This window comes from Venturia canescens, chromosome 10 (genome assembly GCF_019457755.1).
Source record: "Venturia canescens isolate UGA chromosome 10, ASM1945775v1, whole genome shotgun sequence".
Taxonomy (NCBI): Eukaryota; Metazoa; Arthropoda; class Insecta; order Hymenoptera; family Ichneumonidae; genus Venturia; species Venturia canescens.
In genome coordinates, this window is record NC_057430.1 from 13,002,463 (window position 1) to 13,017,847 (window position 15,385).

The window sequence follows — 15,385 nt, forward strand, 5'->3', positions numbered from 1 at the left end:
AGGGGCGGAGAGAGGGGAAGACTCGAATAATTCGTGATAAAGACCCCCTCTTTTCTTGACGACTCGAACGTACCTGGAGGGTACCGTTATATCCGGCGGAGCGTTGAACCACCGTACTCTGAAAATGTGTATTCGATATAGAACCCCGCTGGTAGGATTTCTTCGTTGCACACGAAATTCTGTTACCTTACGGTCTTCGTCGTAGTTGTTGCTGCTACCGTTGTCGATCTTTGTGTTTGTTCTGCCGCGATGCTACGTGTACATTTTTTTTCTCACTTCAAATCGACAGTTTGATGTCATAAGCAAGCGAATTTTATTCAAAATAACCAAAATTTTGTCGCGTTGTCAAAGCATGACGATGGATTGCGAAAACTGCAGTGCACTTTTGATTATTTGCTCCATTTCATCGCTTATATTTTGGAGAAATTGAAGCGTTTAAAAATATCTAATTAATAGTGTAAAATGTGGAAAATTTATAATAAGAATTTTCATTTTGGAATTTCTTCTTCATCAACGTATTGTGAACCTTCGACGAACGTGTTCCTCAATCTGTGATGTGTGCTGAATAAATTGTACTTGTTACTTTACTTTCCACACTTGTTTCGATCTCTTATGTGGTATTTTTTAATTCCGTCTCTACGATCAAGTGCGAATTAATTAACATAAATAAAATAAGAAAGGATTCGTAAAGATTGAGGGAATGAATAGCGATTAAAACATAAAAAGATCGAAAAATGGAACGAACAGGTGATAAATGGATGATGACGGATGCCGCGGTAACGAATAACATCGGACGATCGAATGGCGTCAAGCAGGTTGAAACGAAGACATTGAAGAGTAAATTTTGGGCTTATTTTTTATGGCTCTTCGGGGGGTGGTTTGGCGCACATCACATTTATCTTGAGAGGGACGAACATGCTTTTGTTTGGCTTTCCACTTTTGGTGGTTATTTCGGCATCGGATGGTTCAGGGATTTGTGGAGGATACCGACCTACGTTGCGGATGCTAATGATCAACACGAATACATCGAGTGGTGGAAATTTCAGATGAGGACTAACAGAAAGGTAATGTTTATACGGAATGTCGTTTTTTCTCATTCAATTCAATAGACAAAAGACATTTTTTTTTGTTATCTCAATTCAGGTAACAACGCTGATACATCGAATCGAGTAAATTCTTTAATAAAAAATCGATTGTTACGTCAGCTTATTTTAGATTACCGCAGAGAGGTTCGACGCTCGGTATCAACAAAATCTGAGAAATTTTAAAATAAAAATTGACAAATATTCAGAATGACACTTTATAATCGGGTTGGAATTTTTTCACGTTTCGTTACGTTCAATTCTGAATATTCAACGAAAAAAATTTAACGAGTATCATCTTTGGACCTGCCTCACTTCGAGTGCAATTTTTATTAACGCGGTTTGAACGGAATTCGATTTGTTTAAAAATAGTTTCGCCGGAGTTCAGTCCGAGGGTTTTCTATCAGCCGGAAAAGACGAACTTTACATTTTTACGATAAAATTCAGGATAAACTGCTGTGATGAACGAAGGGACAGGTGTGAAAACTCGTATCGATTGAGAATTGCGATTGCTGTTTAGTTCCACGCATGTATGAAATTAGTTGCAATGCGAAATTTGTATTTTAAGAACGATAACCGTACCGACATTTTTACTGTAAAGTAACGTATTCGTAACGCTGTGAAACATTTTCAAATCCTCATTTAAATGTAAATTAAAACTTCACTATTGTCAAATCGTCAATATCGTAAATGTTGCTTTTCGTGTTTCCGGGTTTTCTTCGCTGATACCCGAACGCTCTACAATTCGTCCTTCGTTACAACGAATACAGTTCTAAATTTAAAAAAAACAATTTATTTTCTTTTTTTCAGAATCAATACATCTTTAAATTTAGTACTGATCGGAAATTAGGACTATTATAAAGAAAACATTTTCGTATGAAATTATTATCATTGACTACGTTTAAACAGCGCTTTTGTTCCGGTTTTGTATGTACAGACGGATATATTTATCTATATCGTATTTTGTATATCTATATTGATATAACTAAACCGGAATAAGAGCGACGTGTAAAGGTGGTCATTCAGTATTGACAGCGTTTCACTATTATCGATATTATTTTTGTTGGTTATCATTTTATTATAATTTTTGATAGTGGTTTTATTATTGTTATTATTATTGTTATCCTGACGAATGGAAGTCTTAAGCCCACCCTGCTGTGCTTAATGCTCGTAAAAAAATGAAATTACTTGAATTATTAGAATGTGTAAAAATAATTTGTTTTGTTTTTTTTTCCTGAGAAAAAACAACTCCGAGCTTATTGTAACGTTTCGTATCTAGCTATTTCAATTGCAAAACGGTGATTGTGAAAGATCGGAGTTTCAGTCGCATTTATGCGAATAGTCTGCGAAATTGATAGAAAAAAAAGCTAACTGGAGACGGACTAACTTAGATAACAATTCGATTGATTTTAAAATGATCTGGGACGAGTTCGAGATTCACGATTCATTGTCTTTTGCCCTCGAACTTACAGAGTGACACGGATTTTGTTGGCAAAAGGTAAGATCACTGTCGTCAAAGTTCTCAATTAAATATTTACGAGCTGAAACTACGTTTATTTTTCCCACGTGCTCGACGGTGTAATCAGCCTCGGAATTTTCTACTGTCGGTCGACGATAAGTGAAATCGGGATCCAAGGGATCACGAAGGATGTGAGACACATCATCCTGGGATTCGTGCTTGAAGTGCCCATTTTCTGCAGGTTTTTCGAGCTTTCGCTCGTTCTTCTTTTGCACTCGACGTTGCTTCAGTAACGAACTGACGAGGACGTTTTTCTTGTATTTTTCCTCTTCGCTGTTGACGCTCGACGACTCGGATTTGCTTTTATCACAATCACTTGACATCGACGATTCTAGACTGTTGCTGTCATTGCCAGTCCACAAACGTTCCAATCTTTTATTGGAATAACTCACTCCTCCGTTTGAAATCCTTATGTCCGCAATGATTTCATGATCTCCCGCGTATTTTTCAAGCAGGACGGATCTCCTTTTATAATCTTTTGGGAAGTCGTCCTCGTAAAGACCTAAGTTTTTTACCCTCCGAATCACATTTCTTTCCCACTGTGGCTCGTCTTTCTCCTTTTCCTTCTTGGTGAATTCCTGTGCCTCCACGTTCAATCCGGAAACAGCGGATAGTCTAGCTATTTGGCATCTAATATTCCCCTGAGATTGTAACTCGGGGTCCACATTTTGACGACGCTCTCTGTGCCTCCGGCTTCTGTGACTCTTCTTGTCTTCCATTCTAAACGGTACAGTCTTTGACAAAATAAAAATACAAAAATTACAAACGATTTTGATCATTTGACCCCGACATACTAAGTTAGATCTGGCAACTCCATATCCGGTGGATTTTTTGCACCAAATCCAGAAATAGTTTGCTGGAGTCAATTCTTAATAATTAATCTGAGTCGCTTTACACTTGTGTTGCCGTATTGAACAATATGAACTTCAATATTTTTGGTATTAAAACGGAAAACATTTAATCATTACTGGAGGAAGCGCAACACACTCGTAGTTAGTTGATTAGTGGACATTAGATTTTACAGAAAATGTGAATTTTTTCAATGTGTGAAATTTATTGAACTGAAAAGAAAAGTAAGCGCCGCAGACTAGTAAACAAAAGAATCGTGTAGCAGGATTCACGTTTCAGAGGGTAACAATGAAATCCGAATTTCAGTTCTTATTTTTTTCGCGGATTTGTAAAAAAAAACAAAGAAACGGTACTTGTTTCTTTACCGATATTCAGATTTTTGTGAGGTTATACCCGTAAAACCGGTAGAGAGATATCACTTACAAATCAGCTAGAATAACTTTCACGCGTAATTAGAATTTCCTTGGCAAAATAGTCGGAATTTGTTTTCAACACTTGTTTATAAAGTCACAAAGATTTTTCGTAGGATTATACGCGATTTCCTGACGTTTTTGTACCGGTGTGCCGGTGTGTTTTATTTTATCCAAGTTTCTTTGATTAATAATCGTATTTTTGAATTTCTGATTCTTAAATGTTTTCCCACGTGAACACAGGCATTGGTTGGAAACTTTATTGGCCCAAGTTCTTTTGAAGAACAAAAGAAAATTATAAACAAAAGTCGATATGATCGATCATGGTAGACGGTAGCGATCGTACTGCCAGAGCCGGAAATTTTCTTTCCGCTTGTGCTCACAATATTTTGGTTCATGCTAGCGGACATACGTGACACGTGACGCTGAATTTTTTTGTTGACCTTTTTTTGTTGGAATTTCTTATTATTGTTGCTCGCTCAGTAGACCTGAATACCCGTGTCTTTTTCCTTACTCTACAAATATTTCATTATATTCCCGAAGTTTCAAATGAACGCATATTCACGAAAAAAATGTATTCCGCATAGAATGCAAAATCGCAGAGACTCCTATAAGCCAGCCAGATTACAAAACGCAACGCTAACAATTATTGTCCCAAATAGTAGTGAATTAAATTGGTCCGGAAATCATCAAATGTAAACATATAAGACTGCGGCAAGGCTCCCGTCGAGGTTTTTTTTTCGTGACGTCGAGCCACTGCCGCGTCTCTTGATTTATTTTTCTTTTACTTACTGTAATAATTATTATTTCTAGCCAGCTTTTTCGACCGTACGTTTTCTGGGTGCCTTGGCTGTCGGATACTTTTGGACGGAATTATTCTACCGAGCCATACCAGAAGATGAAATCGGAGGAATCAATTTTCGCCATCTCATTATCTTGTTGCCGGGAGTTGCAACATTAGGTAAGAAATCTATCACCGGCATTCTCAGAAATTATATTTTCGTTTACTTCGTATAAGGCAATTTTTTTTTTTTTAAGGCATGAAACGTTTTTCATGCTTTCTTCGAGCATTGTTCGTACTTCGAATTTTTATCTCTGCATGTAAAAAGTCCTTCGAACGTATGTGCGGAGCGATAAGCTGCGCTAAAACTATGCCATTGCAAGCAGCCACGGTATATACGCAGCTTGCGTCACATCCAATCATTTGACGATTCATGCGTTTAAATAATTATCCAATAAAACTACAAAATCAGTCGTTACATCAATATTACGATAAAATCACCGATAGTCCCCCCCCCCCCCGCTTTTTCAAATGGTGCCATGCAATGAGATCGCGTTGTTTTTTTGTCCGTCAGTTCGTTGTGCTTGGTCAAGCAGTCCTCCGACATTAGCCTCACCGAATATAAAGAAAGATGCAAAGGTCAACAAAACTGTAGCCTCAAAATTATATTTCCGAAAATAAACATACCGTTCCTCGAAGTAAAGTAACAACATTATTAGCCTTGAAAATTAAACGAAAGTAGTGTCTTCCTCGAAACGTCCAGGATATATTGTTGACATGATAAATATAAATATTGAAAATTAAAAAACGAATAAGTAAAATCCTCCGAATATAATCACCTCAAAAAAAAATGGGGTTAATACCGCACGACTTATCAGGGCGAGATTGATAATAATACGAAACACGACTATTTTTTTTCGTTCTATATTCATAAAGTTATACTATTTACAAAATTGATCATAAATGCGTTCAAACTACTCTGTTAATTAAATTTCGCTCTGAATGATTTGGGACATCGCTCCCTCGCGATCGACTCGAGCCGACTCTCGAACGAGCGCGAGCGTTACATAGCCGAGCGTGACGGCTCAGTCTCATGCGATGCCCACAAAATAAAGTACTTAGCGCGTCTAAGGAAGTTTTCAAGTTTTTTTTTATATGAATCCCACAAATATCGAAATATTCATAAAATTATCTACAGACGCAGCAGCGTCTTGACGCCAAGTATTAAAAAGAAAAATTTTGTAGGCAGAGCGAGTCAAGACGGGCCGTGTATTTTTACTCGAGACTGCTCGATTTCTCCTCACTTGTGAAGTTACTCCGGTTATTTCAAAAAATTTGCGAAAAAATCAAACAAAATGATGCTACGAACGTTATGTTTACGAATTCGTAGAAATTGATTGATTCAACGGACACTCGAGAGAAAAATAACACAAAGGGCACAGACGAAAAACAAAACTATAATTTCAGTACAAAACTTACGAAAGGTGATGAACATTCTTCTTTGCTCTATCTAGAGACGTTTTACAGGAGCCATCGCCTTTCCAATTGTTTTGAAAATTTTCATCAGTTGCTAGTGTGCGAGAGAGACAGCTGAAAAACAGCTGAAATTTTTCTTAATTAAACTTCTACTGTGTATAATTTCTTGACGAGAGAGATGCGCACTCACGCGTTCAGCGCCCATCGGTGGAAGAATTTTTCATCCAGCCCTTTGTCCTGCTTCGTATTCTTCGTTGCGACAATTGTTCAAAATAAAGGAGGGGGTTACGACATCGAGCCCAACAGAGCGAACAGAGTTCTATTGACGCGGGTCACGAAATGAATTTGAGTCGCGCTCGATTATTTTTTCAAATCAATTTTTTCAGGTGATCCAAAATTTTATGGAAAATTCAGAAAAACGATACGAAACGAGTGACGAAAACGTAGTTTAAACAGGATTTCGAGTCAGCCACACTTTTAATTTATTATTAGAAAATTCAATTTCTTGGAAAAAATTTCTGACCTAAATTCTTTCGACTTTTGTCGGTTCTCGAAATTCTTGAAATGCCATTTTTCGAGCTGCTCTCGCGACCAAACCACTAGAGTTAGAAAAAATATGCCTCAACATTAGTTGGAGGAAATTTTATATTCTACAAAATTGTTTGTATGCATTTTTGCTCTATTCGTAACCGTTCCTACACTACGAACGATTAAAGTAAAAATGACAAAAAAAGGAGCGAAAAAATGATTTTTGTTTTGTTTATTTTTCTTCCAGGTGTTTGGGTGGTTGGAAACATTGGAAGAGAACAGGGCTCGATATGGATTCCATTGATTTGCACTTACACGTTGTATCCAACGCTCTATTATATCGGCGACGAAAGTACGTGGATATCTCTTATGGCCGTAACAGCAGCCCTCACCTTCGATACTTTCAGTAAACAATGGCGGTTGAAACCGCGCTCAAGAAGGTCGAAAAAACGTAGATTTATTATATTCACTTCTGCAATCATCATTTACGCTTGCATTTGGGCGAGTTTTCTATATTGGAACGCTTCGATCACTGGCACCGATGGGGAAGAAATCAAACTGTCCGAAGCCATCCGCCACCTTTTCACGTCACCGATTTGGCTCGATCTGAAGGTAGCAGCGAATGCGATCCATCAGAATTTATTAAAAAATCGTTTTTTTCTTGAAATTTTTTCATGAAAATTAGTTAGCGCCCTCTCGAACGTCTCAGAAATACATAGCTTCAAATTGGAAATTGTTTTAACTATGCTTGTTGGTACTATTTTCAAATTGTTAACAAAAAAGGAATCAAAGATTGCTGAAAAAGTCGAACGGTTTTTCGTAGTGAAGAATTTTTTCAAATTATTTCATTTATAAACTAAAAAGTGCGATGGATTTTACGTCATCGGGAATAAAGACGACGAGACGTGGATTTTTTTCAGACGAGTTTGTGGGCGACCTGGGAACAGGCGAAACATCAAGGCTTCTGGGAAACTTGGAGAAATTTGGTTGATCTCGCTGATCCGAAAGGAGAAATCAACGCTTATTCGGTATTTATAAAAACTTATGTTCGACGTCGACTTTTCCGACGAAAAAAAAAATAATTCGCACAAAAATACTAACTACAATCATCTTCGTTCGCAGATTCTCGGACTGTCGCAGACGGCATCGCAGAGTGAAATTTCCGCGAGATGGAGAGCATTATCGAAGGAGCATCATCCTGACAAGGTGAAAGGCACTGAGGAGGAGCGTCGAGCTGCTCAAGAAAAGTTCATGGAAATTCAGCAGGCTTTTGAGATATTGTCAAGCAAAAAGCATCGTCGTCAGCAAAAGAATCGACGAGCTGCTTCGAGTTGAGCAAAACTCTAATTCAACCAAAAGACGTAAATGAAAATCGTTGAGGAATTCCCACGAAAATTGTTGAATAATATTCTAGGCAAATATTTAATGCATGTTGGGGCGAATCTCATGATCGATATTTCAATAATAAACAAAAATTTAGTTATTAATGAAGAAATATTGATTTATCATCATAGGAATAACAATAATGTCGATAATATACAATTTTCTGACAGAAATAAAGAATTTATACAAAATTGTTACACTTTAGTGTTATAAGAGCGTAAAAATGTACGCGCTTCTCATTTAATTTTGGATAAGTCCAGCAAACACAACGACAAATGCTGAAGGGCTGCATCGTAGTTTGATAAATAATGCGAAATGAGTCGAAGGCAGTGAAAGCAGCGGGTCGAAACGATTATTTCGATTTGTTGTACGAAATTGTATTTTCTTTTAAAATAATTGAAAAGCTGCTGCGTTTGTGAATATAACATTGACGAAGAATTTGTACAATATTAATCAATGAATAATATTTGACTACAGTCTTGCGCGAGACTAATTTATTTACTTTTCGTAAGATGATTTTTTTCATTATTCTGCACGTGCTCGGAGTAGAAAATTGTACGTTTTTTTTTAGTGACGTCATAACACGTCTATTGATTTCACGGGTTTGAAGCCTCAGATATTACACTATCTCCAAAAATAAACTAATTCTCCGTTAACTTTGAGCTTTCAAAGCTCGAATCAACGCTGAAAGAGAAAGAGAAAAAATAAAATATGTGCCTACGTCATGAGTGTAACTTTGGATTCGGAGCAAAACTTTCTGGCGGATTCTCCGACACTCTTTTCGTATTTTTTCTCTCTCTTTCGGACGGAAGAACTCACTTCGCCTTTTTCTCATCTTCGTCTCTCTTTTTTGGGCTCTTGAAAGGCTTCCTCATATTTATTTCTCCAATTCCGACAAAATATCTTTGCTCTTCGTTTCCAAGTTTTTCTCAAGGCCTCCGAAAGTTTAGTGTCGAGTAGCATGATCGTTGATCCATGCAAAATTGGAACGAAAAATCATTGTTTACGAAAGGTTTTTCAAACGATCATTCTTTCTCTTTTTCTGCTTTTTTTTGGACAATTTCAATAATGTGGATACAGAACGGATCGAAGGGTGCCTCGAATCCGCTGTGGAGAAAACGTTTTTCCTCGTGAATAAAAAAATTAAAGCATTTCATCGAAAACAACAGTCAATGACGATAGAGGATCTGTGCGGACGATGCTACTTGTTTTTCTTCTTTGATCTTGGCGGCTTTTCTATCGAGCTTTCGAACTTTTCGCTGAAATTTGTGCCACATTTGTCTATCGCTTTATCGATAATCTCCTGCGATCCTACGAGCGTAACCCTGCGGAAGAAATTTCTCATAGAAAAAAAACGACAAAAAAAATCGCCTCCATTTTTATCGAACAAAATAAAGTTACTTAAAAATTCTGAAAAAAAAAAAAAAAAAAAATGTTTTTGCAATACCTCAATTGTGGAACGCTCAGAGGTCTGACGAGACTTTTAACGTTGGGCAAAGGTTCTCCAGGTTTGGGTAACGCTGGTGTGCTCGCGCATAACGCAGCGTTGGTTAACTGTGAGACGAGAGAGAAACTCCGATCCGGTCCGGAAGTCGTTCGGAAAACGCGTTTGATTTTCGATCGGAAACCCGTCGAAGGTGGCGGAATCGGATTAATTGGTACAGGAACGACCTGGAAAAATCGATTGTCTCAAGAAAATCAAAATTGAAAATTGTGGGTTCACGCATAAAATTTGAACACGTAAGCAGAACTTAGGAACTTTCCAAGGATTGCTGGGGACCATGCTACAAAAGCTGATTACCTTCCCCTGAAGGACTTTCGTCGCGAGCTCGGGTTCGCTGCCCCAACGACATGAAATATTCTTCTCAAGTAATTTGTGTCTGGCAAATCTCTCGATAATGTCAGCGCAGACGTATCTTCCGCAGTATCTCGCCCACTGTTCGGCTCTGAGTCCTCGCCCGTGATCCCTCATCGTAGGATTAGCACCTGAATCATTGATTATTATTTCCCAATTAATTTTCATTTGTTGGAACTATAAAAAAGTACAAAAAAACACGTGCAACAGGACTGACCAGCAAAAAGCAATATTTTTGCACATTTTGTACGACCCTGGAGGGCGGCTTTCATCAGGGGTGTAAAGCCAAGAATATTTCTTGCGTCGATCTCGATCCCGGGGCATCTTTGCAATAGGAGGTTTAGACATTCGGTCTGTCCTGCGAATAATTCAATATGAAAAACCTCGTTCAAGTCGACGCGAAGAAACGACATTTTACTTCATATTTTCATGGATTTCTCATGGGCCATGAACAAATGGAAAGAACTTTGAATCTTCGAAGGTTAAAAATCGTTTTATTTTCATTTACCTCTTTGCCTGTTAAAAATTCACCGCATGTATCGACAAAATGAAATTGAATAATTTTCCAATTACCGGCTTGTGCTGCGAAATGCAAGGGTGTGTTACCCTCGTTATCGGGTAAGTTCGGGTCACATCCGGCGAAGGTCAGGATGGCCTCGAGCATGGCCGGTGAACCATTTCCGGCCATGTAGCTTATCGCGGTCTGCGTGCAAAAAACAAACATATAAATTTCTTCCTGCAAACTCAGAGTGACTTTTCAATGAAGCAGAGTCTTGACTCGGCAACGCACAAACAAATAGCCTCGATCCCGTGTACATTGAAAGTGCGATATTTCACGAAATCCGTGCACGGCAATCAATTTTACAATCACTCAACACTCCGAGAACGATCAATCGATTGCTAATATTTTTGTTCCTATCCCACCAATTCGTTACCGTCAACCCATTATTTATAAAATAAAATTGAAAAAATCGCTTTTACCACCATCCTTTTAATATCTTCGATTTTTTTGAGGCCGAGATAATTTTCAGGATGGAATTGATCATACGAGAGAGAGAGACACGGTCGAGCCATTTATTAGGAATGAATTTTATCAAGAATCTTCGTCTCCTCTGCAGCACACATTTATTCCATGATCTATATAGCGGAGCTCATTACTTTATATACGTGCGTCATATCCACGAAGCCAGACACGCGGTAAACGTTTTTATTACACTAATAACGTAATATACGTCGTGGCTAACTATTTATAGTGCATATCCCCCCCGAAGGGTTCGCGAGAACGTTGAAGCATCGAGAAACGATGTTTCTCCGTTGCCACCGATTTTTCAAGTCCTGCTGTGCTACTGTTGGAGGAGAAAACGAATAAGAAAAAACCACCGGCAATTGTAATTTTTGTCGTTTCAGGCTCCATGACGAAACGTGAGTCGGGTCAACGCCATTCGTCACTATTATCTTTCCCTCTCTCACCATTTAATTCGCAAACGTTGAGAGTGCTCTTGAAATTACACGAATGCGAGCTCGATGTACACTGACCTCAATGCCATTCGTGGATGTAACGAAGGTCGATCGCGTTCTAAATAACTGCGAAGCGGAGTCTTATTTTCTCGATCCTCTTTTTTTCAGCGCATATAAACGACGCTTTTACGTCGTTGTTTACGTACGATTTGACTGTAATTGTAGGACACATAGCTCGCGATATACAACGTCATTCGAGAATGCGGCCGCCTCGGTGACTCTTCTTTTGTATTTTTCCTCCGAGTATATCGCGATCTTCCTTTCCGGAAAAATTTGCATCGTCCTTACATTTCTCGCTCGTTAAACTTCGCAATCGGCGTCGCCAACGAAAGTAGGGTTGTCCACTGGCAATAAACTAATTGAAAATCGATTTAGCTCTCTGTCATCTCACCCGTGTCAAGTAAACCTTTTATTCTCGAGGGCACACTCGCTCTTCGCCTCTTATCTTCTCTCATTTTTATTAGCATGATTCTCATTTGATTCGTTACTTCCTAACCGTTTCGATTCGCATTATTAACTTTATTCATTTTTTTCCTATCAATTTCCTTATTAATCTCGTTATCACCAGTTTTATTTTATTCCTCTTCATCGTACTAATTGGGACGGTTAATTTTATTCGTAATTTTCTGTTACGAACGTTCGATGATTCGGATCAGTTATTCCGGAGCAATTTAATTGAAGTTATTAATTTTTCGCTGTCATTTGCTGTTGTTTTTAATGCTTTTTTTTTTCATTATTTCAGCCTTTCGATAATTTTAAGTCAACCAACGCTCCTCTAGTGCAACTTTTCTCTCCCATATACGTAACTTTGCTTTCCTATAGAAGGACTCGAGAATTGAATAGAAATCCTTGATGAATAGGGCTGGTTGAACCATTCTTCAAGGACCTGCCATTATATACTCTGTGTTTTTTTTTCTCCCATTCGCATTTCTCGGTGCTCGGGTAAACGGAATATCCAATCATCCGGCACACGAAAGCCACTCTTGGTCTAATCAACTTTCGTTCTACCATACGATCGATCCGAGTCGCGTTGTTTTTTTTCTCTCTTTTTTTTTTTATTCACGCCTCTCTTTGCGAAGCTCGTTCGCGACGGATTCAACTCTTTTTTAGAAGTTTCCAATCTCGCTCAGTAAATTTGTTCTTTTTTGTTATTTTTTTTTTTTTAATCGTCGAGTTTTTCTTAGGACTTGGAGACGAGGTTTTTAAGAAAATAGCTGGTAAAGAACGTGAATTTTCTGCTCGCGATTCGCTGCTCATCGCCCACCATTCCCCATCAACGACGTTTTAACATATTTTCAAAGATTACACTTTTTGCGAATATTTTGTCGAATTAAATGGGTTTTTGATACTGACCCGGCCGCTAGAATCTGTCGCGTTTACGTCCATCTGCCCGAGGCCTGTTCGCCGTATACTCGAGACGAGATCTTTAAGGTCGTGATCATCGGCCTCCCGGGAAGCCCTTAGCAAGGCTTTCGGGTCCCCGGAAGGCGAATCCCACGTTCCTGGCACTTTTTTCGTCGTCTTCTCAATCGCGTTGAGATCTGTGAAGCAAAAATTTCGTCTGTTCAAGTGTCTCGGGGAATGGGAAGTCAGATTTTTATGTTCTCGGTAAAAATGTAATGTTCTTTTTGAAAAAAAATAGAAAGAAAATGACGAGATTAAAAGTACCTCGAAGGACTCCCTTCCTGTAAACTTTAGCCTCGTGGACCGCCGTTTTTCTGCAGAATGGCGCTCTCTTCTCCTCGAAACTGGTATCGGAGCTGAACGAAACTGATTTTTTCACTCCGCGATTTGAGCTTTTCTTCTTTCCTGTATTACTGAGATTTTGGCAGCTCGGTGATCTCCGTAAACCATGAGGATCTTCGTCCCTCAGGCTCGCCACTAATTGTGCGTTTCTTTTGAGCAGCGAAAAACGCGGTTTTTCCTTCTCACTCGCCTCCAGTGAGCTCCCCTTACGATCGTTGCATTTTTTCGCACTCGAGTGCGTCAGACTTGCGAGAAAAGCTGACGACTTTCGGAGAATCCCGTTCGCCGAATTTTTCCCAATGACTTTTCTGACGTTTCCGCCGCTGCCGTTCAAGCCCCCGGAACTTCCGGAAACTGCAAATAATTTTTTGCAAATTTTATTGACGCATCGATTCTCGCTCGAGCTCCAAAATCTCCGCGATTCGGAAGGAAAATTTACCGACATTTTTGCACCTCCAGGCTCGAAACGACAGTCGAAAAAGGGTGTGGGAAAAAAATAGTACTGACGTGCTCGAAAGAGAAATGGCACCGTGGGGTGACGAACCGTACCGAGAGTTGGTACGAAGCCTCGAGATTGGACGTGGTCAAAAACTGGCACTCGAGCCAAATGTGCAGTTTCTAATAATACATTTGTAACCGAATAATTATAGAAACAGGAACAATACGAGTATGTTCCGTTGTAAGCCGCCCAAAACGAGTGCATTTCCGTGAAAATCGGCTTGCAAAAGCTTTATTAAGGGGTTACATGGGTTTCACAGTTTCAAAAAATCGACTTTTTTTCAATTCTCTTATTAATTTCTACATCTCGAGAGTTCTTTACTTTATGGCCCACAGCAATCGACGATTCGATCTAATTTCCAAAAACATTTTTTTTTCCAGTTTCATTGTTACTCAAAACTTTAAACGCGTTTTTCTCGAAACTGTGTTTTCAAAGTCGGTTGTCAAAAGTTCTCGAAAACTACTCAACCGATTTTGATGAAATTTTACACAAGTCTTCGAAACACAATTCACGAGGACTTGGACGAAGGATTTTGTTTTTTTAAATCACAACTATATAAAAAAAAAAAATGCTGAGCAAAATTTGCATTATTTTGTAAAAAGGTCTGCCAAAAATCCAATTTTCACTTTTCATTTTTCCTTCGTCCAAATTCTAGTTTATGCTCTTAACTAAAATACAAATTTTTTTGTTCACTTCGGATGATGATCCTGTCACGAGTTCTACTGTCAACGCGGACGCACCTTTTTTCCGAGGGGTCACCGGAAATGACGTCGCAATGGCGGAGTTTTCAATATTTTCCTTTGAAAATTTCATAAATTTTTTTCAAATGTACATCTTAAAAACACAGTTAAAAGTTTGAATAAAATATTTCATTTTTTATATTAAAAAAAAATTGTTGAAAATAGAGCTTTTTTCCCCCGAATAAACCCACGTAACCCCTTAAAATGAACTCCCATTTCGAGCGCAGAACGAGATTCAACGAGCAAGTGTTTAAGGAGGCTGGATAGCGACGATACAATGTTGCCATGCTAAACCATGCTAAATACATTGAAAATTTCAAAATGATAGGAATTTAATAAAATTTGGTCAACATATTCTTTAGTGCCAAATTTGACGATAAAAATTTTTTAAGATTTTTCTTCTGTACAGTTATCGAGTAATTGATCACTGAATAAGTTCGTGTGTTTTATTAAAATGTGCTTTAATGCGTAATTACTCGGTAACTGAGCAGAAGAAAATGTTGATAAAAATTGTATCTTCTTCTAAGTTCGATAAATTTCTTATCATTTTGACGAATGTAGCCACCCCTCCCCTCCTTAAGAGCAAGGGCCGATGGACCCTCGAACCGTGCAGCTTCGCACGCGTTTCACTTTGTCTAATTAATAATTCATCATTTTTATTTGCTTACACTCAATATTTCGTTCCGTAACACACACGTCTCCGTTGGCAATTATCGCGAAACGTCTCGTCGCTATTATAATTATTGTTTCAAAGTTAAGACATCACGAGTTGGAGCGAACTAACGTCGCACACGTGTGTACAATTTTCGTGTATTCGCGTTTTGGTTAGCTGCCAAGCACACCGAGTGTCATTAACTTTATCGTACACTTCCTCGCGAGTCAGCGACATTTGAGAAGCTTATCACGCGGGGATTTATGCACGAATGCACCACTTTCGATCTCGTCCGAGATGTGAAAATTTTTGTTATTTTTTCGATGTCATTTTTGAAATAAGAATTC

At 38.5% G+C, this 15,385-nt stretch overlaps 3 protein-coding genes across 12 annotated transcripts in view; 1 reads left to right on the forward strand and 2 right to left on the reverse strand.

The window, feature by feature from the left end:
• wus (TM2 and DnaJ domain-containing protein wurst) lies at positions 1-8,529 on the forward strand. The gene is made up of 5 exons (XM_043430726.1): positions 1-1,064; positions 4,674-4,821; positions 6,893-7,257; positions 7,566-7,673; positions 7,768-8,529. Exons 1-5 carry the CDS (start codon positions 735-737, stop codon positions 7,978-7,980), a joined length of 1,164 nt encoding a protein of 387 aa, XP_043286661.1. The 5' UTR covers positions 1-734; the 3' UTR covers positions 7,981-8,529.
• Positions 1,621-6,271, reverse strand: LOC122417306 (uncharacterized). Of its 4 annotated transcripts, none has more exons than XM_043430731.1 (2): positions 6,121-6,271; positions 1,621-3,335 (listed from the first exon to the last, which is right to left on the reverse strand). In XM_043430731.1, exon 2 carries the CDS (start codon positions 3,318-3,320, stop codon positions 2,520-2,522), a length of 801 nt encoding a protein of 266 aa, XP_043286666.1. In that variant the 5' UTR covers positions 3,321-3,335; positions 6,121-6,271; the 3' UTR covers positions 1,621-2,519. The 4 variants fall into 4 exon arrangements, with proteins under 4 accessions (XP_043286666.1, XP_043286663.1, XP_043286665.1 ...); XM_043430728.1 differs by lacking the exon at positions 6,121-6,271 and adding an exon at positions 5,481-5,682; XM_043430730.1 differs by lacking the exon at positions 6,121-6,271 and adding an exon at positions 3,816-4,237.
• Positions 8,121-15,385, reverse strand: part of LOC122417296 (uncharacterized) — a 17,129-nt gene continuing 9,864 nt past the window's right edge. For all 7 annotated transcript variants that reach the window (XM_043430703.1, XM_043430705.1, XM_043430708.1 and 4 more), the window contains 7 exons: positions 13,070-13,501; positions 12,755-12,942; positions 10,457-10,586; positions 10,101-10,241; positions 9,830-10,014; positions 9,476-9,699; positions 8,121-9,353 (listed from right to left, as the gene is read on the reverse strand). In XM_043430703.1, coding sequence (XP_043286638.1) covers positions 9,230-9,353; positions 9,476-9,699; positions 9,830-10,014; positions 10,101-10,241; positions 10,457-10,586; positions 12,755-12,942; positions 13,070-13,501 — 1,424 coding nt within the window. In that variant the 3' untranslated portion in view covers positions 8,121-9,229. The remainder of the gene's footprint in view (positions 9,354-9,475; positions 9,700-9,829; positions 10,015-10,100; positions 10,242-10,456; positions 10,587-12,754; positions 12,943-13,069; positions 13,502-15,385) is intronic.

What these genes read in the sequence shown, in the direction of transcription:
- wus (XM_043430726.1), top strand. Translation starts at nt 735, where the DNA reads ATGGAACGAACAGGTGATAAATGGATGATGACGGATGCCGCGGTAACG. An exon ending in AGATGAGGACTAACAGAAAG is followed by an intron (nt 1,065 to 4,673) that starts GTAATGTTTATA and finishes TATTATTTCTAG; the next exon opens with CCAGCTTTTTCGACCGTACG. An exon ending in CGATTTGGCTCGATCTGAAG is followed by an intron (nt 7,258 to 7,565) that starts GTAGCAGCGAAT and finishes GATTTTTTTCAG; the next exon opens with ACGAGTTTGTGGGCGACCTG.
- LOC122417306 (XM_043430728.1), bottom strand. Translation starts at nt 5,573, where the DNA reads ATGAATATAGAACGAAAAAAAATAGTCGTGTTTCGTATTATTATCAAT. An exon ending in TAACCCCATTTTTTTTTGAG is followed by an intron (nt 3,336 to 5,480) that starts GTGATTATATTC and finishes ATTTTGTCAAAG; the next exon opens with ACTGTACCGTTTAGAATGGA.